This window comes from Sarcophilus harrisii, chromosome 1, assembly GCF_902635505.1.
Source record: "Sarcophilus harrisii chromosome 1, mSarHar1.11, whole genome shotgun sequence".
NCBI classification, from domain to species: Eukaryota; Metazoa; Chordata; class Mammalia; order Dasyuromorphia; family Dasyuridae; genus Sarcophilus; species Sarcophilus harrisii.
In genome coordinates, this window is record NC_045426.1 from 130,835,494 (window position 1) to 130,860,495 (window position 25,002).

At 35.6% G+C, this 25,002-nt stretch overlaps 1 protein-coding gene across 2 annotated transcripts in view; it reads right to left on the minus strand.

Moving 5' to 3' along the window:
- The window catches only part of C9 (complement C9), a 55,606-nt gene extending 30,984 nt beyond the window's left edge, over nt 1-24,622 (minus strand). For both annotated transcript variants that reach the window (XM_003759932.3, XM_031964414.1), the window contains exons 1-4: nt 24,499-24,622; nt 10,944-11,061; nt 10,382-10,523; nt 9,777-9,921 (exon numbers count right to left, since the gene is read on the minus strand). In XM_003759932.3, coding sequence (XP_003759980.1) covers nt 9,777-9,921; nt 10,382-10,523; nt 10,944-11,061; nt 24,499-24,575 — 482 coding nt within the window. In that variant the 5' untranslated portion in view covers nt 24,576-24,622. The remainder of the gene's footprint in view (nt 1-9,776; nt 9,922-10,381; nt 10,524-10,943; nt 11,062-24,498) is intronic.
- Between the last annotated feature and the right edge of the window lie 380 nt (nt 24,623-25,002).

A 25,002-nucleotide genomic window follows, 5' to 3' on the forward strand; every position in this document is an offset into this window, starting at 1 on the left:
GGAAGAAAAATTGAGCACCACAGGACTTTAAACCTGGAAGCAATCTCAGAAGTCATCTAGTCCAACCCACTTTAAAAAAAAAAATAGGAAACTGACTTTCTACACAGAGGTAGAATGATTTGCCACAGTTCACACAGATAGACAAAGCAGGTGGTCCCACTGAAATCTTCCCACTGAAATGGTGCTAGGTTATGGAATTTTGTTTATAGGTACAGTATATCACAGAGTTATTGTGAGAAGTGCTTCATAAAATATTTATATTTATTTATAAAATATATACATAAATTATAAAATATAAAGATAATATATTTCAAATACTATAATATAGTTAAAGTGCTTTGCTAAATCTACACAAATGTCAACTATCATTATTATCAGGATGAAGACTAGACCTGCAAATAATCCTTTACCAATGCTGATGGGCATTCCTCTGCTACTTACTATTTTAGAGAGCAGGAACACCAAGAGATTAAATGATTTACCCAACATTATACAGTCAGATTATGTCAGAAGCAGGACTGGAATCCAGATGTTCCTTAGTTTTAAAGTTGGCTCTCTATCCATTATACCATGGTACTTCTCACATAATTGTTATTATATGAATGGGAATTATCATTCTCATTGTGGGGTTCAGTAACCAAAAAAATCAAAGTAAAGAGAAAAAGGAAGGCATTCCAAACAAGGGGAATGGAGTGATATGAGCAGATATGGAGAAGGAAAGGAATATGGTATGTCTGGGAGCACAGTGGCCAGTATGGTTGGATCCATATGAGATCTTGCTATGAATCTCATCAAAACTCATCAGAGGTAACATTTGATTTTACTGCTACAGAACCAGCCAGACTAGTCTACAGTGAGATAGTTTGATTTTCTAGGTAATGTGAAAATTTAGCACGTATGGAATGCCATCTTTGGGGAGAGGAAACCCCTGTCTGCTCTGGATAGCACTTGGTGTGAGCCTGTGTTCCCATCTGCATTCCAACTCACCAGTTTCCCAGGTGAACTAGAGGGGAATCTTCCTGGGCTTGATCCACAGGGGAGTTTTAAAGCTTGGAGTACAAGGAAAGCATTCTTTGCATATCATACATAATTTCATCTGGTTTGAATTTGTGTGTTTTCAATGAATACAAGATGGTGTGTGGGGGATTACACTAAATGTTTTTGAAAATCTTTGAAGGCTATAAGGCAAGGGTCTCTCAGAGTTGCAACCCAACTCTCCCAGAATCCTTGTTCAATTGGAAAAGCAGTTCACTGGGAGAAAAAATATAGGATACAATTATCCTATACTTTTTCCCCCAGTGAAGTGACAAATGTTGAGAACTTTGATCTATGAAAAAAAGATTTGGTTGTATGTGACAACTGACAAGATAAAATTTGGAGACATTGTCCAGATTGCAAAGTGTAGATATGTAGCTTACTATCATGGTTGTAGAAACTTTCACCATCATCATTATTCTTGTTATTGTTACTTTATGTCTGTTAGTGCAGACATTTAGAAGGCACCATGTAAGAATAGTAATCAGAGTAAATAAAGAAAAACTTTAATGGTATGTACTAAATTATTATAAATGTAACTGTAAAATGACCCCTTTTGACTTGTAATCCCTTTTTAAATATTAGTTCTAGTTTTTCCACTTGACATATCTAATTCAATAGCCAAGTCCCTGCTTTAAAATCTCATTTTAAAATAAAATATTACATATCAGTTCTGCTTTGAAGTGGAGGAAGTAACTACAGGTCTTTTGTTGGAGTGGAGATGGGGGTGGGGGTTGAGGCAGTAATATGATATAATGAAATGGAATCCAGAGATATCAGGTTTAGCGCTGGCTCTGCAAATGAATAGATGGAAGCCTTAGGCAAATCACAAAGCATCTCTGTATTTCAGTTTTCTCATCCTTAAAATGGGATAATGAATGAATGGATGGATGGATGGATGACAAGCATGTATTAAGTACTTAATATGTACTTAGTATTCAACTAAATGCTAGATATACAAATAAAAGAGCAAAATAATTCCTGACCTCAGAGAACTTATATTTTAATGAGGAAGACAATATTTTAAAGGAATCATAACCAAGGAAGAGAGTCAAAGAAAGTCACAAAAATGGCATATAGAGCAATAGAGCACTTGAGGGAATAGCAGTAGGATTATAAAATTATAATGATATGAGGTGTATGAAAAGATCTTAAAAAGAATAAATCATTATGTAAATACAAAATCTTTCATTCAAAAAGATGCTATGGACTCAGTTCTGCTATTTATGTATTCCCATAAAGCACTAAGCTATACAAAATTAAGCAACAAAAGCCATGACTTATGGGGGAAATGGGGTTAAAGATGCAACAATCAAATATTTCATCAATGGCACTTTTTAAAAAGATAAAAATATAAGGAAAAGGGTAGCACAACTTTCTACTTACTAAATGATTAAGAAATACACAAATACTGCAATAAATTCCTTGGCATCAATGGCCCCAATTAGCTTGTATTTTTTTGTTTATTTAAGAAAACAATAAATTGCCTGAGAATCACAACAAAGTATTTTCATCTTTTTTATTGTTTTCTTGCTTGTTTTTTTCTTCCTCATTTTCCCCCTTTTGATTTGATTTTTCTTGTGCAGAATGATAAATGTGGACATATGTTTAGAAGAATTGCATATGTTTAACCTATATTGAATTACTTGATGCTAGGGGAGGTGGGGATGGGAAGAAGGGAGAAAAATTTGGAACACAAGGTTTTTCAAGGGTGAATGTTGAAAACTATCTCTGCGTGTATTTTGAAAAAATCAAAAGCTATAAAAAGAAAAGAATACAGTGAAAAGGAAGGTAACATGAATCAAAAATCATGGAATCTGAGTCTGAATCCTTGCTCATGGCATTTATCTGTGTGATTTCAAACAAATCACTTAACCTCATTGAGGTTCAGGTGGTACATTTGTAAATTGAAAAGATTGGATCCAGTGATATCTGGTGTCCTTTCTACTTAGAGATTTGTGATGCTATGGTCCTAAGAAAAGCAGCTGTAGTGTTGGGGGGAAAGTCTAGAATTTAGCTTATGAAGGTCTCGGTGGGATCCCTGATTCTACTGCTTTTTAGCTAGATAATCCTAAGCAAGTCATAGAACTTCTTTGAGAATGTTTTCTCACTTGTAAAATGGGGCTAATACTTTTTGCCTTTTTTCTTCTTTTTTATATAAAGCTTTATTATTATTATTATTATTATTTTTGCTGGAGCATTTGGGATTAATTGGCTTGCTTATGGTCACACAGCTAGGAAGTGTTAAGTGTTTGAGAGTCACATTTGAACTCAGGTCCTTCTGATTTCAGGGCTGGTGCTCTATCCACTGCGCCATGTAGCTGCCCCAAGCTTTTTTATTTTCAAAACACATGCATAGATAATTTTTAACATCTACCCTTGAAAAACCTTGTGTTCCAATTTTTTTCCTTCCTCCCTTCTCCCCACTTTCTCTCCTAGATAGCAAGTAATACAATATGTTAAATACGTGCGATTCTTCTGCATACATTTCTGCAATTATTGTGCTGCACAAGAAAAAGCACATCAAAAAGGGGAAAAAAATGAGAAAGAAAACAAAATACAAGCAAATAACAACAAAAAGAGTGAAAAGGCTATGCTGTGATCCACCCTTAGTTCCCACAGTCCTCTCACTGGATGTGGATGACTCTCTTCATCGCAAGACCACTGGAACTGGCCTGAATCACCTTACTATTGAAAAGAGCTACATCCATCAGAATTGATCATTGTATAATCTTGTTGTACCCATACATAGTGATTTTGATTCTATTCACTTCACTCAGCATGAGTTCATGTAAGTCAGTCTCTCCAGGCCTCTCTGAAATCATCCTCCTGATCATTTCTTACAGAATAGTAATATTCCTTAACATTCATATGCCATAACTTATTCAGCCATTCTCCAATTGATGGGCATCCACTCAGTTTCCAGTTTCTGGCCACTACAAAGAGACCTGCCACAAACATTTTTGCACATACAGGTCCCTTTCCCTTCTTTAAGATTTCTTTGGGATATAAGCCAAGTAGCCAATAAATATTGTTGTCCATGTGAGTTCCTTTCCCTCCTTTCAGATCTCTTTGGGATATAGATCCAGTAGAGACACTGATGGATCAGAGGGAATGCACAGTTTGATGAGGCTAATACTGACCATCTCACAAGGCTACCATGAAGATTAAATCACATATTCTCTGGCACTTTGTAAATTTGTAAATCAAAAAGCATGAAAAGTCTAATTGTTATTGCTATATTCAATTATTTCAATCATGTCCAATTCTTCACAACCCCATTCTAGGTTTTCTTGACAAAGATACTGAAACGGTTTGCCATTTCCTTCTTCAGCTTATTTTACAAATAAGGAAACTGAGGCAAACAGGATTGAGTGACTTGCCCTGAAATCACATGTATGGTAAATGTTGAGGCTGGATTTGAACTTAGGAAGATGAATTTTCCTGACTCTAGGCCTGACACTCTATTCACTCTATTATTAGTTGCCCTTTGGCCAAACTACAATGTTTGTTTCTTTCTTCTTCTTCTCCTTCTTCTTCTCCTTCTTCTTCTTCTTTTTCTTCTTCTTCTTCTTCTTCCTTCTTTCTTCTTCCTCCTTCTTCCTCCTTCTTCCTCCTTCTTCTCCTTCTTTCTTCTTCTTCTTCTTCTTCTTCTTCTTCTTCTTCTTCTTCTTTCTTCTTCTTTCTTCTTTCTTCTTCTTCTTCTTCTTCTTTCTTCTTCTTCTTCTTCTTCTTCTTCTTCTTCTTCTTCTTCTTCTTCTTCTTCTTCTTCTTCTTCTTCTTCTTCTTCTTCTTCTTCTTCTTCTTCTTCTTCTTCTTCTTCTTCTTCTTCTTCTTCTTCTTCTTCTTCTTCTTCTTCTTCTTCTTCTTCTTCTTCTTCTTCTTCTTCTTCTTCTTCTTCTTCTTCTTCTTCTTCTTCTTCTTCTTCTTCTTCTTCTTCTTCTTCTTCTTCTTCTTCTTCTTCTTCTTCTTCTTCTTCTTCTTCTTCTTCTTCTTCTTCTTCTTCTTCTTCTTCTTGAAACAATTAACCTGTGAAGGAAATCAAAAATGCAGGCAGACAAAAATATAGAGTTTGGGAATTCTATGTAATGGTTCATAGTCATTTCCCAGAGTTCTTTCACTGGGTGTAACTGGTTCAGTTCATTACTGCTCTATTGGAACTGATTTGATTCATCTCATTGCTGAGTATGGCCAAGTCCATCAGAATTGGTCATCATATAGTATTGTTGTTGAAGTATATAATGATCTCCTGGTCCTGCTCATTTCACTCAGCATCAGTTCAGTAAGTCTCTCCAGGCCTTTCTGAAATCATCCTGCTGGTCATTTCTTACAGAACAGTAATATTCCATAATATTCATATACCACAATTTATTCAGCCATTCTCCAACTGATGGGCATCCACTCAGTTTCCAATTTCTGGCCACTACAAAGAGACCTGCCACAAACATTTTTGTACATACAGGTCCCTTTCCCTTCTTTAAGATTTCTTTGGGATATAAGCCCACAAGCTACAATGTTTCAAGAATCAAATGGCTCTTAGCTGTACCAGATCTAAAACTATATTATATTATAAAGCAGCAGTCATCAAAATCAATTGATACTGATTAAGAAATAGATTAGTTGATCAGTGGAACAGGTTAGGTTCACAAGACACAATAGTCAATCTAGTCGCAGGGGTCCTCAAACTACAGCCTGTGGGCCAGATGCAGCAGCTGAGGATGATTATCCCCCTCACCCAGTACTATGAAGTTTCTTTATTTAAAGGCCCACAAAACAAAGGTTTTGTTTTTACTATAGTCTGGCCCTCTAACAGTCTGAGGGACAGTGAACTGGTCCCCTATTTTAAAAGTTTGAGGACCCCTGAAGTGTTTGATAAACCCAAAGACCACAGCTTCTGGGATAAGAATTATTTGACAAAAATTGCTGGGGAAATTGGAAAATAATAAAGCAGAAACTAGACATTGACCCACATCTAACACCATTCCCAAGGTAAGGTCGAAATGGGGTCATGATTTAGAAATAAAGAGTGACATTATAAGCAACATGGAAAAGCAAAGGATATGGGGCAATTAGGTGGCTCAGTGAATAGAGTACCAGTCCTGAAGTTAGGAATACCTGAGTTCAAATCTAATCTTGGACACTTTATGTTTCCCAGCTGTGTAACCCTACCTGGGCAAGTCACTTAACCCCAATTGCCTCAGGAAAAAAAAAAATCAAAGAACAGTCTACCTCTCAGTCTAGAGATCTGTGAAAAGGGAAGGAATTTATGACCAAAGAAGAAGTAGAGTACAATGTGAAATGCAAAATGGATAATTTTGATTGTATTAAATTTAAAAGTTTTTGAAAAAGCAATGCAGACAGGATTAGAAGGAAAGCAGAAAACTAGAAAAAAATCTTTATATCCAAGGGTTCTGATAAAGGCCTCATTTCTAAAATATAGAGAGAATTGACTCAAATTAATGAGAATATAAGCCATTCTCCAATTGATAAATGGTCAAAGGATATGAACAGTCAATTTTCAGATGAAAAAATTAAAACCATTTTAGTCATATGAAAAAATGCTGAAAATTACTATTGATAAGAGAAATGGGGTACCACTACACACCTCTCAGATTGGCTACAATGACAGGAAAAGATAATGATAAATGTTGGTGGGGATGTGAGAAAACTGGGGCACTAATGCATTATTGGTGGAATTGTGAACTGGTCCAACCATTCTGGAGAATAATATGGAACTGTGCACACCCTGTGATCCAGCAGTGTTTTTACTGGGCCTTTATTCCAAAGAGATCATAAAAAAGGAAAAAGGACCCACATGTACAAAAATGTTTGTAGCAGCTCTTTTTTGTAGTGGCCAGAAACTGGAAACTGAGTGGATGCCCATCAATTGGAGAACAGCTGAATAAGTGATGGTGTGTGAATATTATGGAATATTATTGTTCTGTCAGAAATGACCACCAGTACGATTTCAGAAAAGCCTGGAGAGATTTACATGAACTGATGTTAAGTGAAGTGAGCAAAACCAGGAGATCATTATATATGGCAACAAGAAGACTATACAATGATTAATTCTGATGGATGTGGCTCTCTTCAACAATGAGATGATTCAGGCCAATTCTAATAGACATGTCATGGAGAGAGCTATCTACATACAGAGAGAGGATTATGGGGACTGAATTTGGATCACAATATAGTATTTTCACTTTTTTTTACTGTTGTTTGCTTACTTTTTGTTTTTGTTTTATTTTCTCATTTCCCCTCTTTTTGATGTGATTTTTCTTGTGCAGCATATTTGAGGAAATATGTATAGAAGAATTATACATGTTTAATATATATTGGATTACTTGTTGTCTAGGAGAGGGGTGGAGGAAAGGAGGGAGAAACATTTGGAATACAAGGTTTTGCCAGGGTAAATGTTGAAAAATATCTTTGCATGCATTTTGAAAACAAAAAGCTATTTAAAAAAAAAAGAGGATCCAATGTCTCAGACAGTAAACTTTCAATTTATGTTGCTGAGAACAAGACTGCCATGTAACTTCCTCACTAACTGTATCCATACCATGCCACACGCATTCTAGCCTTTCTCTTACTCCTGCTGCCCCTTGGACTCTTTTCCCCTGGATACAGAGCTCTGATAGATGAGCCTTCACTTTACTTTGCCTGGAAAGAGGCCATCGCATGCCTTTCAGTCCATCTCTATGCCATGGTGCTACATGTGTATTATCAACTTGTTCTTCTTTCTTCCTATTTCCTAACTCTAGCTTCCTCCCCAACATGCAACATTTTCCCCTAATAAAATATAAGCTCTTTAGAAGGTAAATGAGGACTTTCTTACACATTTGTATTTTTATTCCCAGCATTTAGCATAGTGTCTCATACATAGCAAGTACTTAAATTCTTCATGAAAAATATTTTCATTTAGGAAAATGCTAATGATTATATGTATTTTTTGTTTAGGGCTATTATATAGACAAATACCATTTAGGATCCTTTGCTAGTTATGTGAAAATGTGTAAAGTAAAGCAACGTTGTGAGGAAAAAATAGTTCTATCACTAGACCACCTTAATTACACTTTCAGGAAAGTGGCCAAAGAATGAAATAAAAAGGTCATGAAACATCATGGATGTGGGAGATGTGATACATCTGTAAAATGAGCTGGAAAAAGAAATAGCAAATCATTTCAGTATCTCTGCCAAGAAAAACCCTAAATGGGGTCATAAAGAATTGGATGTGACTGAACAACAGAAGGAGTATCAGATGTTATTTGATTCAACCTCCTTAACAGCAATAAGATGGCACAGTTGATAAAGTGCTACCCCACACTAAGAGCCAGGAATACTCATCTCCATGAGTTCAAATCTGGTCTCAGATACTTCCTAACGATGTGACTCTGAACAAGTCACTTAATCCTATTTGCCTTAGTTTTCTCATCTGTAAAATGAGTTGGAGAAGGAAATGGCAAAACTAGTCCAGTATCTTTGCCAAAAAAAACCCCAAATGGGGTCTTGAAAAGTCAGTCAGAAATGATTACTAAATGATGTTGAGGAGCAAAGCATTTGGAGGGGGTGTGCTTGCATATGTACTTAACTTAATATGACACTATATAATCCTTATCTGTTTGCTAACTAAATAATATATGAGCTACCATTCCCAATTTAAAAAAAAAAATAAATTAGAAACAAACAAACCCCAAACTATTAATTCCTTGAGGGAGGGAAGACTGTCAAACTAACTAGTTTAATAATCTAAGTAGCCAACCTATCAAACTAACTAGTTGATAAGCATCTTCATTTGTTGCACTCTAGACTTATTAGATGATGATGGTCCTATCAAAGCTGTCTAGGAATTAGGGGATATACTTGGATGTAGCCAGCATAAATAGACCCTAAACCTTACTTTGTCCTAGAAAATTGAGCTTCCTCCAAATCTCAGCTCAAGAACTCACCATTTTCTACATAAATCTTTCTTGATTTTCCCAGCCTTTAATGCCTTTCCTGACAAACTACTTAGTGCTTTTTTTGTATATAAATGTATGTACATGGTGTCTTCCTCACCTTCTTGTGAGGAGACCTCAGACATTTACTAGTAATAGCTCTTTAAGTCACTTAACATTTCTAAGCCTCAAGCCTCAGTTTCCTCACCTGTAAAATTAGGATAATAATAGCACCTACCTCATAAAGTTGTGACAATTAAATGAGTTAACATATGTAGAGTGTTTTGCAAACACACTATGTGTTTGCAAACTAACTAAATCTTAGTATTATTATTAAAAACTCTTTTCATGATAATTTTGTAAAGTAAATTGTGCAGGCATTATTATTCACATTTTACCAATGAGGAAACTGAGTCTTAGACTAAGGGACTTGCTCAGAACTACACAAATAGTAAAAGTCAAAGTTGAAATTTGAACTTGTTTTGTGTGTGTGTGTGTGTGTGTGTGTGTGTGTGTGTATTTGGTGAAAAAGGATATGTTCTTCCTGGGGCCCTAAGTGGCCAGTGAACTGGGATTTAAGCCAAGTTGTTTCAAGCACAAGGGACTTAACCTCTGCATGGGCCACCAAGGGCTGAGGAACCCTGGCTCTTTGTTTTTACCCTGGAGGATTCCATTTTATCTCCACGGCGACCTGGCTCTGGAGAGAACAGTTTGTTTTGTCTATGGAGTGATTTGTCTTTTTCCCAGAGATAATGTTCACCTAACAAGGAAATATTTATTTCCTCTGTAATTTAAGTGGATACTGACCCATATCCAGCTGTCCGACCAAGTTCAGACAATTCTGTCTCACTACGGCAGGGAGAACGTGGATCTTTTTCACAATTGTCTTCATCAGAAAAATCTCCACAGTCATTGTCTTCATTACATAGAAGTCTCTTTTTAATGCATCGACCTAAATCAGGAAACAATAATGACTTGATATGTTGTGAGATAATTTATATTACATAAAGTAGAATAAAATATCTTTGATGCTTTATTATTTTAGAATTCCATCTGTATCACACTGAGGGAGGCCATAACTCTCCATCTGCTGTATCATAGGGGAATATCATGTTCATATCCATCCAGGTGTACATGATAAGTTGCATACAAGCACATTCATACACAAACATACTGAACTCCAAAGACATCCAGTGTCCTTGATTAATAAAATTGAAGGACAGTACAGATAAGTTTGAACTCTTTGGATGAGTTACATCAAAGTTATGGACTTTAGAATTTCTGGTTAAACTAGTTTAATTTCTTTCACTTATATACAAATATCCCAGAACTTACAAGAAACAATCCATGTTCAAGAACATCAGTCAAGCAATTTATTCCACACTGGTGAATTGAAGTGAGAGAAATAATACCTGTTTCACATTTAAAATCATTTCCACAGTCATCTTCTTCTCTACAAATACTACTAGATTCACAGCTACGCCTGTCTCCCAAAGATAGTAGGCACCGTTTCCCACCAAACTGGCCAAAACCCTCAATGGTCCGTGAACGATACTGTTAAGAAAAAAAAAAGACAAATCTTTGAAAAATATGAGGAGGTTATGAATATTACTAAAAGTATTCATACAACTATCAGGAAAACCAATGTGAAATTCAAAAACCAGTATGAAATAGGATAAAAGCAGCAGAAATGAGCTTTCATGTTGTATATACAGACTGTTTCTTGGAGGTAATCTTTAAGGATTTAAAAATGCCTATTCTGTATATTATATTGTTTCTACCTTTTCCAATGGAGTTTCACTGCAAAGAAATAGTGAAATAAATTTAAATTACTATCTATTTTTTGGGTCCGTGTCATAATTGAGCTAGTTAGTATCTCAATATTACACTGAGAAGGAAAAACAACAACAACAACGTGCTATTGGGATTAGAGTGGGTACAGCAGGGGCAATAATTGTCATTACTATGTCTTACCATTTCTTTTTGGCAAGGATTGCATGAAGACCATTGACTCCAGGAGCTCAAGCTACAGTCTACAGGAGCAGGGGCCCCAGCTTCTCTTGGTAACCTCTTGAATGTGACTTCTGAACGTCTGAGAAAAGCAAATATGTGAAAGCAGCATCAAAAAATGCCACTGGGTTAGTTTTATCTTTATAATATATTTCCAGGACCATTATACACTTCAACAATAATACTATATGAGGATCAATTCTGATGGAAGTGGCCATCTTTGACAATGAGAGGATCCAATTCAGTTCCAATTGATCAGTGGTGAACAGAACCAGCTATACCCAACAAAAGAACACTGGGAAATGAGTGTGGACCACAACATAGCATTTGCACTCTTTCTGTTTTTGTTTTCCTCTGTCTGTCTTTGTGTCTTTTCTGTTTTCTCTGCCTCTATTTCTCTCTGCCTCTTTCTGTCTCTCTGTCTCTGTCTCTGTCTCTGTCTCTCTCTCTCTTTCTCTGTCCGTCTTTGTCTGTCTGCCTATGTCTCTGTCTCTGAATCTATCTCTGTCTCTCTGTTTCTATCTCTCCCTGTCTCTCTCCCTTTCACTCACTTTCTTATGCTCTCTCTCTCTTCCCCTTAGCTCCATGTACAATATGTTGAAATTAAAAGAATATTAGACACTACCTAATGTGTTATTTTGGAAATAGACATGCTCATTATTTGTTGATTTGAATTGCATTCACTAGGAAGCAGACTAGCTAGGTTTTCTACCAATTAACTACATGATTCACTTCAGAAGCAATAGAAAGCAAAAGACAAATTACTTAAACTTTTTGGGATTCAGTTTCTTGGTTTTTTTTTATTTTAAAAACTTAAATATACATAAAGATATAAGTATTTACATATAGAAAAACTTCATGATTCTTCTTTGATACTGATAGTATAGTATTCTCTTAAGACAATGATAATCACTCATTCCTTCTTCAATTTTCTTTCTTTTTTTATTTCTATTGTAGAATCTCAGAACTGGAGGATCTCAGAACTTTCATCACCTCATTATTGGACTAAGTAATAATCTTCTGACTGATATATCTCAAATCTCTTCCACTCCTCACTCTATCCTCCAATCAGCTGCCAAAGTGATTTTCCTAAAGTGCTCTTCGGACCATGGCACATTCCCCAGTTCACTAAATAGCAGTGTAGTCTATTACCTCTCATATTACAATGCAATTTTCAGTTTGACTTTTAAAACCTTTTTTTCAACCTTGCCTTTTTCTATCTTTCTTGTCTTAGTATTTATTTTCCTCTTAATTATTGAGGATTCAGGAGCAATTATTCTCTTCAGTTGATTAATCAATGATCAATCAACAAATATTTATTAAGTACCTACTATGTGCCACTAGAGATACAAAAAGAGGCAAAAAGACAGTCCCTACCCTCAACAAGCTCACAACTGAATGGGGAAAATGACAAACAGCAACAACAAAAGAACAAGCTATATATAAGCTAGATTGAAAATAATTACTATCTAATTGTCCTCCTTGAATTATCTAGTAATTTACTTATCCATGTACATGCTGTGTTCTACAATAGTCCTTAGGTTTCTTGAATGCAGGGATGGCATTTCATTTTTTTTATTTTGTAGCCCACATAGGACACGTTATTGTATGTGCCTTAAAAAAATATTTTTAAATTAAAATGAATAATAGGTTAAAAGTACAAAGACTGTGAAGGTTTTTTGAAGCTGAATGTATTCCATAAATGTTAAAAAGATTAGTACTCATGTATCTCCTTCACTTCTTCCTCCTGTTCCCAGCTTCCCACTCCAGTGAACTCATTTCTCATCTGGCAAAAATCCTCTCTTTGCTTGCTTCAAGTTTTTCCATATGTAAATCATTCACCACCTGCCCATCTCCCTGCTGTGCTGTTAGGATTAATGAAGACATGTTTATAAAATACTTTTGCTATCCCAAAATGAAATGTGCTAATCAAGTACAAATTATTCTCTAAATATTTAAATCTCAGCTGGAAAATCATTGCTGAGATCAAAGTGAAATGCATCAACACAGCAGGTGAATACATCTTTGATCTAGCAATGAATGCATGACAGAGGAATGAGATGTCATCAATGGGTGCTCTGCCTTCTCAGGCTTCCCAAGAAGGGGAGAAGGGGGCAGGAATTGTGGCAGGAATTCAGTAGAAATATAAGCTCTTTGCTGTACTCTTATGAAAAGCTGATCAATAGGTGGACTCAGGGAGGGGATTCTCTGCAGTGTGAAGGATCTAGAAGGGACTTCAAAGTCCATTTACTCCAGTGCTCTCATTTGGAGGATGAGAAAAATAATGCCCAGAATAATGGTTAAGTAATTTGTCCAAGGTTACAGTATGTGGATGAGTAAAGATATGAAGTTTGGTCTGCTCACTGTATACACACTGCTCTTTTCATACTGTACCACAATGATGGTAAATGGAAGAATTTAGTTCTGTGTGGGAAAAATTCAGATCTAATTCAATTTATTCAATCAAAGTAAGATTCAATAAGTAGTTATTTAGTGCCTACTAAAGACAGCTGTGTGAAACAGTGGGTAAAGCCTGGAGTGAGGAAGACCTGAATCAATATATGGCCTTAAATATTTACTTGTTGGATGAATGTGAACCCATCATTTAACATCTTTTTGCCTCAGTATTCTGAATTATAAAATGCAGATAACAATAGCATCTACTTCCTGGGATTGCTTGACAATTAAATGAAATATTTATAAAGCATTTGGTCATTGCTTGGTACATAGCAGACACTTAATAAATGCTTATTTCCTTCCTTCCTACTATATTCCAGGCACTGTGCTGCACAATGTCCTTTGTAAGACATGGTCCCTGCCCCAAGGAGTTTCCATTCCAATAGGAAAGCTAACAGACAAATAAATCTGATTAAGATGATAAAAGAGTAAAATGCTATGGGCGATGGAGTGATTGCTTCCAGCTGGGGTGGGAGTGGGTAGTGAATCCAAAAAATCTTCTTTATTCTGTTCATTTCATTTTGTATGAATCTTTCCAGGTTTTTCTGAAATCTGTCTATTTACCCATTTCTTGTTGCACAATTGTATTCCATTATATTAATATACCACAGCTTGTTCAGCTTTTGATGGACATCCTTTCATTTTCTAATATTTGCCACCATGAAAAGGGCTGCTATAAATATGTTTGTATATGTAAATTTTTTTCCTTTTTTGATTTCTTTGGGATACAGACCCAATAGTGATATTGCTGGATCAAAAGGTATATACAATTTTACTGCCCTTTGGGCATAATTCCAAATTGTTTTCTAGAATGATGATTAGTTCACAATTCCAGTTATAGTGCTTTAGTGTACCAATTTTCATATGCCTTCATATGCTTATAGATAGCTTTGATTTCTTCATCTAAAACTTGCCTATTTATATCCTTTCACCATTTATTAATTGGGAAATGGCTTGTGTTCTTATAAATTTGACTCAGTTCTCTACATATTTGAGAAATGAGGACTTTATCAGAGGCACTTGCTATAAAGATTGCTTCCTAGCTTTAACTTTTCTTCTAATCTTGGTTGCATTGATTTTGTTTATACAAAAGTTTTTTTATTAAATATAATAAAAATTATCTATTTTGCATTTCATAATTCTCTCTGTTGTTTGTCATGAATTCTTCCTCTCCCCATAGATTTAACAGATAGACTATTCCTGGTTCTTCTCATTTTCTTATGTTATTACCCTTTAACCAGAAAAAACATTCTACACAGACAGCATCAGCTACATGGTGTGATAATCAAATATGAATGACTTAGCTGTTTTTCAGCAACACAATGATTTCAAGACAAATACAAGATACTTATGAAAGAAAATGTTATCCATATTCAGATAAAGAACTGATGGACTCTGAATGTAGATTGAAGCATACTTTTTTCACTTCATTCCTTTTTGTATTTTTTCTTTTGATCTGTTTCTTCTTTCATAACTATCAATAATAAGAAAATATCATTTATATGATAACACATGTATAACCTATATCAAATTGTCTATCATTTTCAGAAGAGGGAAGGAGAGGGCGTGAGATTTGGAATTTAAAATCTCATAAAAATGAATGCTAAACATTATCTTGATCTGTAATTGGGGAAAACATTATTGAAAAAAAAGAAAATGAAGGCTTCTTTGAAGAGACAGCTCTTGAATAAGATCTTGCCTTAGATGAATAGAATTTTGACAAATGGAAATTGGTTTTTTGGCAAAGGAAGAACGTTTACCAGAAGTCACTATCAGAATACAAAGCATGTGGTGTGAATTCAATAAATGTTTTTTGAAATGAAATGGCAACAATGAAATATTGGTGTTTTAGATGTTTGATTCAGAGCTATGACCACAGCTTTTCTTTTTGTCAGTATTTGGGATATGTCCAAGATGAATTTTCTTTTAAATGGTTCAAGTCAAACCCAAATATTTATTAAATGCTTTCTATATACCAGGCATTTGTGAAGCTGGAAAGACAAAAAAGAGTCCTTCCTCTTATGGATCCCAGGGGAGATAGTGTGAAAATGAACTATAAACAAATGATAAATACAACAGAAATTGAAGACAATCTCTGAAGGAGGGGGACCAGCATCAAGACACCAGGAAAAAATTCTTGGAGAAGGTAAGACATTAACTAAGATTTGAAGAAAATATATAGGAAACTGAGCCAAATTAATAAAAATAAGAGTCATTTTCCAGCAAATAAAACATCAAAAAAAAAAAAAAACAAGCACTTTTTAGAAGAAAATCAGTTATTAATAATCTTATGAAAAAAAGCTCTAAATCACTACTGATTAGAGAAATGCAAATTAAAACAACTCCAAACTACCACCTGACACATAACCTATCTAATATGACAGAAAAGGAAAATGATAAATGCTAGAGGGGATGTGGAAAAATTAGGATACTAATATATTGTTGATGGAGTTGTGAACTGATCTGACCATTCTGGAGAACAATTTGGAACTATATCCAAAGAATTATAAAACTGCAGATACTTTGACCAAGTAATACCACTACTATGTATTTCAAAGGGATCAAAGAAAAAAGTTCAGTTTCCTCATCTAGAAAATGGGAATAATCATAACAGGATTATTGTGGTATCAAATGAGATCATGCTCATAAATGCAAACTACTTTTATTATTAGGAGTGCACAGTATTATAAAGCTGTATATTATTAGTGTGAGCTATTATTATTAGGGAATGGAATAGGAATCTGACTAATAATTTCAAAAGTAGAGAGAATTTCCAGATGAAAAAACACTATCTATCAATGCAAACTGGCACCTTTTCTGCAATTTCTAGTGTGGTCTTTTCTGTTTTTTATGTCCTAGACCTCTTTGGAAATCAGATGAAGCCTGTATATACCTTCTCAAAGTAAGGTTTTTAAATATGTAAAATAAAATACATAGGATTACAAAGAGAGTTACCTAAAGGATAGAGAGGTTAAGTTACTTGTCTGGAGTCACATAGATTGTGTGAAAAGCAGAGCTAGAACCCAAATCTTTTTGGCTCAAATGAGAATTCTCTATTCACTATCCCATGCTGACTCTGATTGCTATTTTTAGGAACATATACTGAACTATGTGTGTGGGTGTGTTCTTAATTGCTTTTTAAATGTAATAAAATGTCAGTAATCATGCACTTCTCCCTCCCCTTGCTAGGTTTCCAAATAGAAACCTACGGGTAATGAGACTTAAAGCCAAAGAAAGCTTTGTGGTGCAGCTGCTTGGGTCGGGAGCGCCAAGCTCAGGGGGCCTTCTCTCCTCCTTGGAGCAGCTGAACATGGCAGGCAGCAAGGGTGAAGGACTTCAAAGGCAGTGTAGTCTTCCCAGGGCATGCATGATATCTCACGTCTGCTCAGCAGGGCACTGCACAGCCTGCAATCTGGACTGTTCAAATTGGTTTTTCTATTTAAGAAAGGGTCAAGGTAAATACATGAGGTTCAAATGATAGTGAATCCCTTCTCCTACCCTCTTCTGGTAAGCAAGGTACCTCAGCAAATGAAAATATTTTCCAAATGAGAAAATCATTCTTTGACAGAGAACGGGGAGCACAATGATTGAATGAAAGATTCATTCTAACAGTTTAAAAAAGGACATGGAAAAAAGGTATACAATGTTTTTTCGTATAATAGAATGTATTTCGTATTTCGTATATTCGTATTTCGTATAATAGAAGTAAAAATAAAACAAAACACATCTGATTGGATATTTTCATATACATTGAAACTTCTCATAAATCATTCTTTATAGAATGGAATTGGGTAGGAAGGAGACACATTTGAATCCTAGTCCAGAAGGTTTAGTTACTAACGTCCTTAAAGATACATCTGATTATGCAGCTGAGTAGCACAGTCTATAGTAGTGGGCTTGGAATCAGAGAAACCCTGAGCAAGCCACTTAACCTGTCAGCTTCAATTTCCTTATCTGCAGAATAAAGCACCTATCTTTCAAGGTTTTTTCAAATTTTATTTTAAAGGAGAAGTTGAGATATTTGTAAAGAGTTTTGCAAACTTTAAAGCACTATGAATTCTATTATTTTATGTGGTGGCCTCACCTATACAATGGCTCCCTATTATGGACTAGTAATACTGGAGAACTTCAATGTTCTTTTAATGATTATAATCTTAGCTTTGGCAACATGAAAAATAATCACTCATCATTCGATTCGATTCTCAATTTTGGAAGGCAGGAAAATATATCTGCCTAGACCTCCTGGAAAGAAAAGTTAACCTTTGCTGCCATTATTTATTCTCTTCTCCCTTGGAATGTAAGATCCTTGAAGGCAGAGATTGTTTTTGTGTTTGTGTTCCCAGTATCTAGAATAGCACTGTGTACATGTAGGTGCTTGATAAATGTGAGTTGAATTTAATTGAATTCCCCTTAATTACTTACTTTAGTACTTAATTTATTGAGTGCTTACTATAAACAAAACACTGTAAAATGAATCACACTCAGATAGAAAGAAGGAAAAATTATTTTCTTCATTCACCCCCAAAACACTGTCAATTCAAGGTCTGCCTTGTATTGCTCAGAGAAGTCAGTAATAAAAGATGTTAGAAAAGAGTGGAATTTCTATCTCAACTGATAAAAATTAAATGGCCAAAAATATTTGGCGAGGACCATATTTATAAAAGGGTTCAAACCTTTCTACCTTATTGGTCAGAATTTTCCTCTTAGGAATAAAAAACTTAGCCTAGTACATGTAGACTGTTCAACTAATCTCCTGACAGTTGGACTGACCAAATTTTGGACTTATCCAGAGTGTAAGATTTGCATTATTATGCAAATAATGTCACAAAGACTTAAAATCTGTAATTTGCCTCTCTTGGAAAAAGTAACTTATAAAACCAAAACTTGCTGCCAGGCATATATATATATATATATATATATATATGTATATGTATATGCGTGTGTGTGTGTATATGTATATGTATATGTGTGTGTGTGTGTATGTGTGTATACAGATAAAACACCTTATATATGCTGATAACTAATATGTAGACTAGGTCTGCAGGTCTAGCACATCTTGATTTGGGGTCAATAATGATCACTTACAACTTGATAAAAGAGGGTTCACCTCCAATGGCATGTCTTTCTAGAAGCCTTTCTTGATCTTCCCAGATAGAACTATCCTTTCTCTTTCCAAATTCACATTGCATTTTGTTGCAACTTACATGCACTTCCATAATTTTGTATGGCACTTCCTTATTTCTCAACTATTTAATTATTAGATTATAAACTCTATGAGGACAAGATCATGTGTTTGATGCAGTGATGGATTTAGCATCGCAGGTCCCAGTATCATTTCCAGGCTTTGCTGTTTATGAGCCTTTCTAATCTTCTGTAAGCTATTTTATCTCTCTAGGTCACAGGATCTGCAACTCTAAAGTAAAAGTTTTGTATGACATCAGTTCCAAAATTCTTTCCAGTTCTGAATCTATGATTTTAGGGGCAGCTGGTGACACAATGGATACAGCTGTAAGGTTGAAATCAGGAAAACCTGAATTCTATTCTGATCTTGGACACTTACTAGCTGTATGATCCTGGACAAATTATTCTGTTTGCCTGTTCCTTCGTTTATAAAATTGGGACAATAATCACGCCTACATCCCAGGGTTCTTGTAAATATCAAATGAAATTATACTTGCTAAGTGCTTAATACAATGCCTGGCACATAGTGAGTGCTTTATAAATGTTAACTATTATTCAAGACAACTGAGGATGTATACTTTGCCATTGGACCCAGCTAGGTCTGGAGAGGAAAGTGAGGCAGGTGACCTTGCACAGCCCTCTCTCACTTCAGTCCAATTCACTTGCATGTCATAGTATCACCTTCCTGATGTCCTGGTCCTCTTTGAGAACAATGGACAAAGAACAATAGCCATTATACTGTTATTTTTTTGGGGGGTGGGATCTAGGATAGCATGTTGTACAGAGTAGATGCCTAATGAGTATTTGAATGCCATTGATAGTCGTACTAGATATATATAATATATTCACATAGTAACTAGAAAGATGGAAGTAGCTTTTTTTTATGATAAACAAAAGTTCCGTAATTTCACCTACCCTTTTCTATTCCTTGAATGTTTTCCAGTCAGATAGATATAATGCATATAAACTTAACCAAACTTGCCTCTTTTTAACTATGATATCACTGTGAGATAAAAGCACTATCTTCTATCTTATTTCAAATTATGCTTACACATTTTCATCTTTCTCTGAAGTCCTCTTTTATGTATATATATTCAACAATGTCATAGAAGGTTCTGATGCTCTGTGAATCCTAGATAGGAATTTCTGATCAATTATATCCCAATAATGTCATGACATCCTCAAATGTCTTTTGAACTTTCAGTTAAATTGTGAAGTGGTTGTTGTTTCTTCTCTCTTTATAGCTATTAAAAGGGATGGTATTTCTCATATAAGCAGAAGGATCTTCTGGGTAAGTAGTCCTGGTTTAGTTTAGTTCAGAGAAAAATTATGTACAAATATGTAATAGGCAGGTATTGCAGAGACAAAGATGAAAATCAACATGGCCCTTGACCTTAATTTATGGTACACTCAACGAAAGGATGTTTTTATCGATTAAGTGGAATTGGAGGCATCAGAATTCCCATCTGTTTTATGGTTGTATAATTGGATTTGGGGATTGACTGTTTTCAAGGGGAAGTCAAGGTGGAGTGATCACATGTATTGACTAGAGGAGCCTTTTTAAGGTCTTTCATCTGACTACATTTCATAAAATACATAATTGAAAAGGACAATATAATTCATTTGAGATATAATGGGATATCAGAAGAATATAACTCCTGGTGGGCTGGGCTTTTTGTCTTTGTATATATAGTTCTCTGCACAAGACAGTGACACTTCCTAAATCCTTGTTGGTTGATCAATTAATCTTTGCACAGTTGGAGATATAAAAAGAGTTTGTACAAACTGAAATAGGTCTAACATTGCAGAGGTTATTGTTGTGCCAAAGTTCCCTTTTAATGTCATGACCCAGTTTCTCCAATTGTCCTATTTTAGTTATTCTGCCTCAGGTTATAACCTTTCCCTCTTAATGTTTGACTAGATAAAGGTCTATCTCAGTTGCTCTGGCCCAAAACCTCAGGCTATAATCATTCCCTTTTAAATGGTTGATGAGATAAAGGTTTTATATTTTTAGGTTATAGACATTCCTTCTTATGTTTGACAGGATAAATGTTTATCCATTTTAGATGTCATTAGAATATCAGTAACCTTCCTCCATTGTGAGTGAAGAATAGTGGGTAAAGCTCAGGGTCTAAATTCAGGGGTCCTCAAACTACGGCCCGCAGGCCAGATGCAGCAGCTGAGAACGATTATTCCTCTCACCCTGGGCTATGAAGTTTCTTTATTTAAAGGCCTACAAAACAAAGTTTTTGTTTTTACTATAGTCTGGCCCTCCCACAGTCTGAGGGACAGTGAACTGTCTCCCTATTTAAAAAGTTTGAGGACCCCATTTTAGAGTTGACATCAGAGATTTCTTAATTGTGTGACTCTGAGATATCACTTAACTATGTTTGCCTTAGTTTTCTCATCTGTAAAATAAGCTAGAGAAGGAAATGGCAAACTACTCCAGTATTTTTGCCAAAAAATTACCCAAATGACATAATGAAGACTTGGACTTGACTGAAATGAATGAACAACAAAACTCCCCCAAGTTCTTCAAACATATTATGAAAATATCTCAGAAAAAACAATAAATTTCCTCAAAGCCACTTCTCTCACTTTTTAAGGTAAGGTTTCAAGTTTAGGGAATATGAACTAAAACTGATTCACAGTATTACTCCTTTACCTGTGGAGAGCCTTTAGTGAGGAAAACTCAGAATCAGAGCAGAAGCATAAGGCCAGGGAGTCATAGCATTATAGAGGGCTTAACTTCACTTAAGTTTCTTATGGGTGTGTCTAAATTGCTCATCTGACAGTGACCAAAATTTATTAATTACTGACCCAGGCTACTATATTAGAATACTTCACTCCTCGTGGCTTTTACAGGTCTCCGGAGGAAAGAGGTCCCAATCGATTAGTTCTCCCCCCAGAAACTCTCTCCTCTTGCTCCTGGAGATTAATCTCTATGATTTACAGCAGTCCTCTACTTAGATAAAAATTACTTTGTTTGCTTCCTCTAAGAATACTAACATTCCTATAAGATCAACTTGGCCTTTACCCTGCCTTCCCTGCCTCCTAGTCTATGATCCTGCAATTCTAATGATTTTTCTTCTCAGTCATTCTGCTCTTAGAACTGTCTGCAAGTTCCAATGGACTGGTAATGGAGAGGTCCATCTGCACCTGAGTGTGAATCACAACATAGTATTTTTACTTTTTCTTGTTGTTTTCTTGCTTTTGGTTTTATTTCTCATTATTTTTCCTTTTTGATACAATTTTTCTTGTACAGCATGATGATTGTGGAAATACATATGGAAGAATTGCTCATGTTTAACATAGATTACTTGCTGTCTAAGGGAGTGGGTGGGGGGAAGGGAAGAAAAATTTTGGAACACAAGGTTTTGCAAAGGTAAATGTTGGAAACTATATATTTTGAAAATAAAAAGCTTTAATTTTTTTTAAAAAAAGGAACTGTTTGTAGATTGTGATATAATCAACCATTCTTACTTTCTGGATATATTCTTTATTCCCTTCTCCCTTCTCCTCTTAACATAGTCCATTCAGTTTAAGAACACTGCCTTAGGGCCAAGCTGTCTTGAATGGTGAGTAATTAAATGTCAAATCACCCAAGCCACCATATCTAGCTTGCCAGGTGCCAAATGCATATATAGATTATTATTTATCATTTATTACATTGTTCAGAAACATTATTATACTATTTAGATCCAATTTATGTGATTAGCAATTGTTTCTAATGGGCAACTAGATGGCACAGTGGATAGCGCACCAGCCCTGAAGTCAGGAGGACCAGAGTTCAAATATAGCCTCAAACACTTAACACTTCCTAGCTGTGAAATTCTGGGCAAGTCACTTAACCCCAATTGCTTCAGGGGAAAAAAAAGAAATTGTTTGTATGAGAATATCACCCTGATTTCAATAGTAACTCTCCAAGAATGTTGGAGAGGGCTAAAAGGAATTTTTGGTATCCCAGGAATGTTTCTATTTACTAATCGTCATCTCAGTCGATTTTGCTTTCAAATTGCTTTCTCAGAAAAATGCTTTATTGAGAATACATAATTATTGTATGGGTTCCTTTGTCTAAATCTTATAAATATGAATCTTCCAGAGTCCAAAGAGGAGAACTATACCTCTTTTCCCATTGGTTTTCCCCCTATCAAATATCCTGATACATTTCTTTGGAAAACTACTTTAAAGTAGATGGATATCACAGTGGATAGAGCACAGGCCCTGAAATCAGGAGAACCTGATTTCAAATTTGGCCTCAGACATGTAACATTTCCTAGCTGTGTGACCCTGGACAGTTGCCTCACAAAATAAATATTAATAGAAAACTTATTTGGATTTTGAGAGTTTGTTCTTAAGATCAACATCTGAGAATGTTAATCAAATTAATAATCCTGGAAATAATATGGCAATCAACTATCTCGTGGTTTTGCTCACCATCCCTGTGACCATCTATCCTTCCTTTGTCCCTGTTCTCTCCTAAGTGGTGTCTCTCTCCGTTAGACCGTAATTTCTCATGTTCAGTGACTTTCTTCCTTTTGTATTTGTTTCTCCTGATCCTCAAACATGCTTAATAAATGCTATTTTTTTTTTTCATTCATTGACTCCTATTGGCAGAGTTGTGGTCCTAGAAGGTGTTATTAGTCATTTAAGATTTGGGCATTTGAGATTGCAAATTTAAATATGAAAGACATATTAGAGATCATTGAGTTCAACCCTATCATTTTGGTGTTTAGTCGATTTTGTCATGTCTGACTCAGTTTTCTTGGCAAAGACACTGAAATAGGGGGGCAGCTACATGGCACAATGGATAGAGCACCAGCCCTGGAGTCAGGAGGACCAGCATTAAAATACAGTCTCCAACATTTTAACACTTGCTAGTTGTAGATCCTAGACAAGTCACTTAACCCTAATTGCCTTCCTTCACCTCCAAGAAAAAAAAAAAAGAATGTACGTGGAAGTGGTTTGCCATTTCCTTCTCCAGCTCATTTTACAGATGAAGAAACTAGAAAAAAGAGTCACACAGCTTGCAAGTGTCTAAGGCCAGATTAGGACTCAGGAAGAGGCATATTTTGGACTCCAGACTGGCATTCTATCCACTGTCACCTAGCTGCCTCTCATTTTATAGGTGAGGAAACTAAGTGTCAGAAAAATAAAATAGCTCTTCCAAGATTTTTTTCAATTTCTCTGTTTCTGTTAAAGGCACTGCCCCCCTTTCTGTCACCCAAGTTTTTAACCTGAGGGTAATCCTCAACTCTTTTTCTATGCCTTTTCTTCTCCTTATCTATACAGTTATTTAATGTCTCAACAATTCTACTTCTACAATCTTTCTTATCTATCACCTTCTTTCCATTCATTCCCTGGTTTAAGCAGAAATCACCTCTAGCTCAGACTATTATAACAGCCTCCTAATCAGTCCTTAATCTCTAGTCTGTTTCCTGCAATGGGACTCTCCCCTCAGTCTTGACTCCCAGAATTCTTATCATCCTCTAAGGCTCAATTCAGATGCTACTGCCTCCTTTGGGAAACCTTCTGCAATCTCCCCACTTGCCAATACTGTTTTTCCTTCTCAAATAACATGAATCATACAGTACAACAAGCTCTTGGGGTCTAGGAATGTTATCATTTTTATCTTTTATGATTCTGGGGATCACCTAGACCTTGCACTTATTGGATCAGAGGTAGCTAGATTTAGAGTTAGAAAGGACTTCATGTCCTACTTAATCCAATCCTCATATTATGGAGGAAGACAGAAGATTAAATGAAGCCCAAAGTCATGTGACAGGACTGAGATTTGAATCAGGGCAGATGTTTAATAAATGTTTAGTTGGATTAAATGAAATGAGAACTATCTAGCAAAGGGAAAAAGTGATGGGCTCACCTTGTCATAGATCCATCCATCAAAAGACTTATTTCCAAAATCCATATTAGAAATCTGAATCTCTGATCAAGGGACATGCTGCTTGTCTCTTAGGAAGTTACCAAAAGAGTAGTTGTGATTGATTTTGTAATCTATTTATCTTTGGTGGGAAGGACAGAGTACTCTCAAAGTATTTCCTGTCACTGGTCAGTCATTGCTGATTTCTGTTAGAGGGCTCCAAAGTCCAGTCAAAGAAAAGTGAATGGCCTGTTACTATAATCTTCTGAAGATTTGAAAAATGAGATTTCTATATCTTGGTTCTAACTTAGTTGAGATGTTGGGCCTCTCTAGTTCTGTACAATATTTCTGATTTTCTGTGGCCTCTTTAGAGTGTTCTAATATATGGTAGGCAGCTGGGTAGTGCAGTGTTGGGCCTGGAGTTAGGATAGCTCATCTTTCTGAGTTCAAATCTAGATTCAGATGCTTACTAGCTGTGTGACTCTGGGCCAGTCACTTAACCCTATT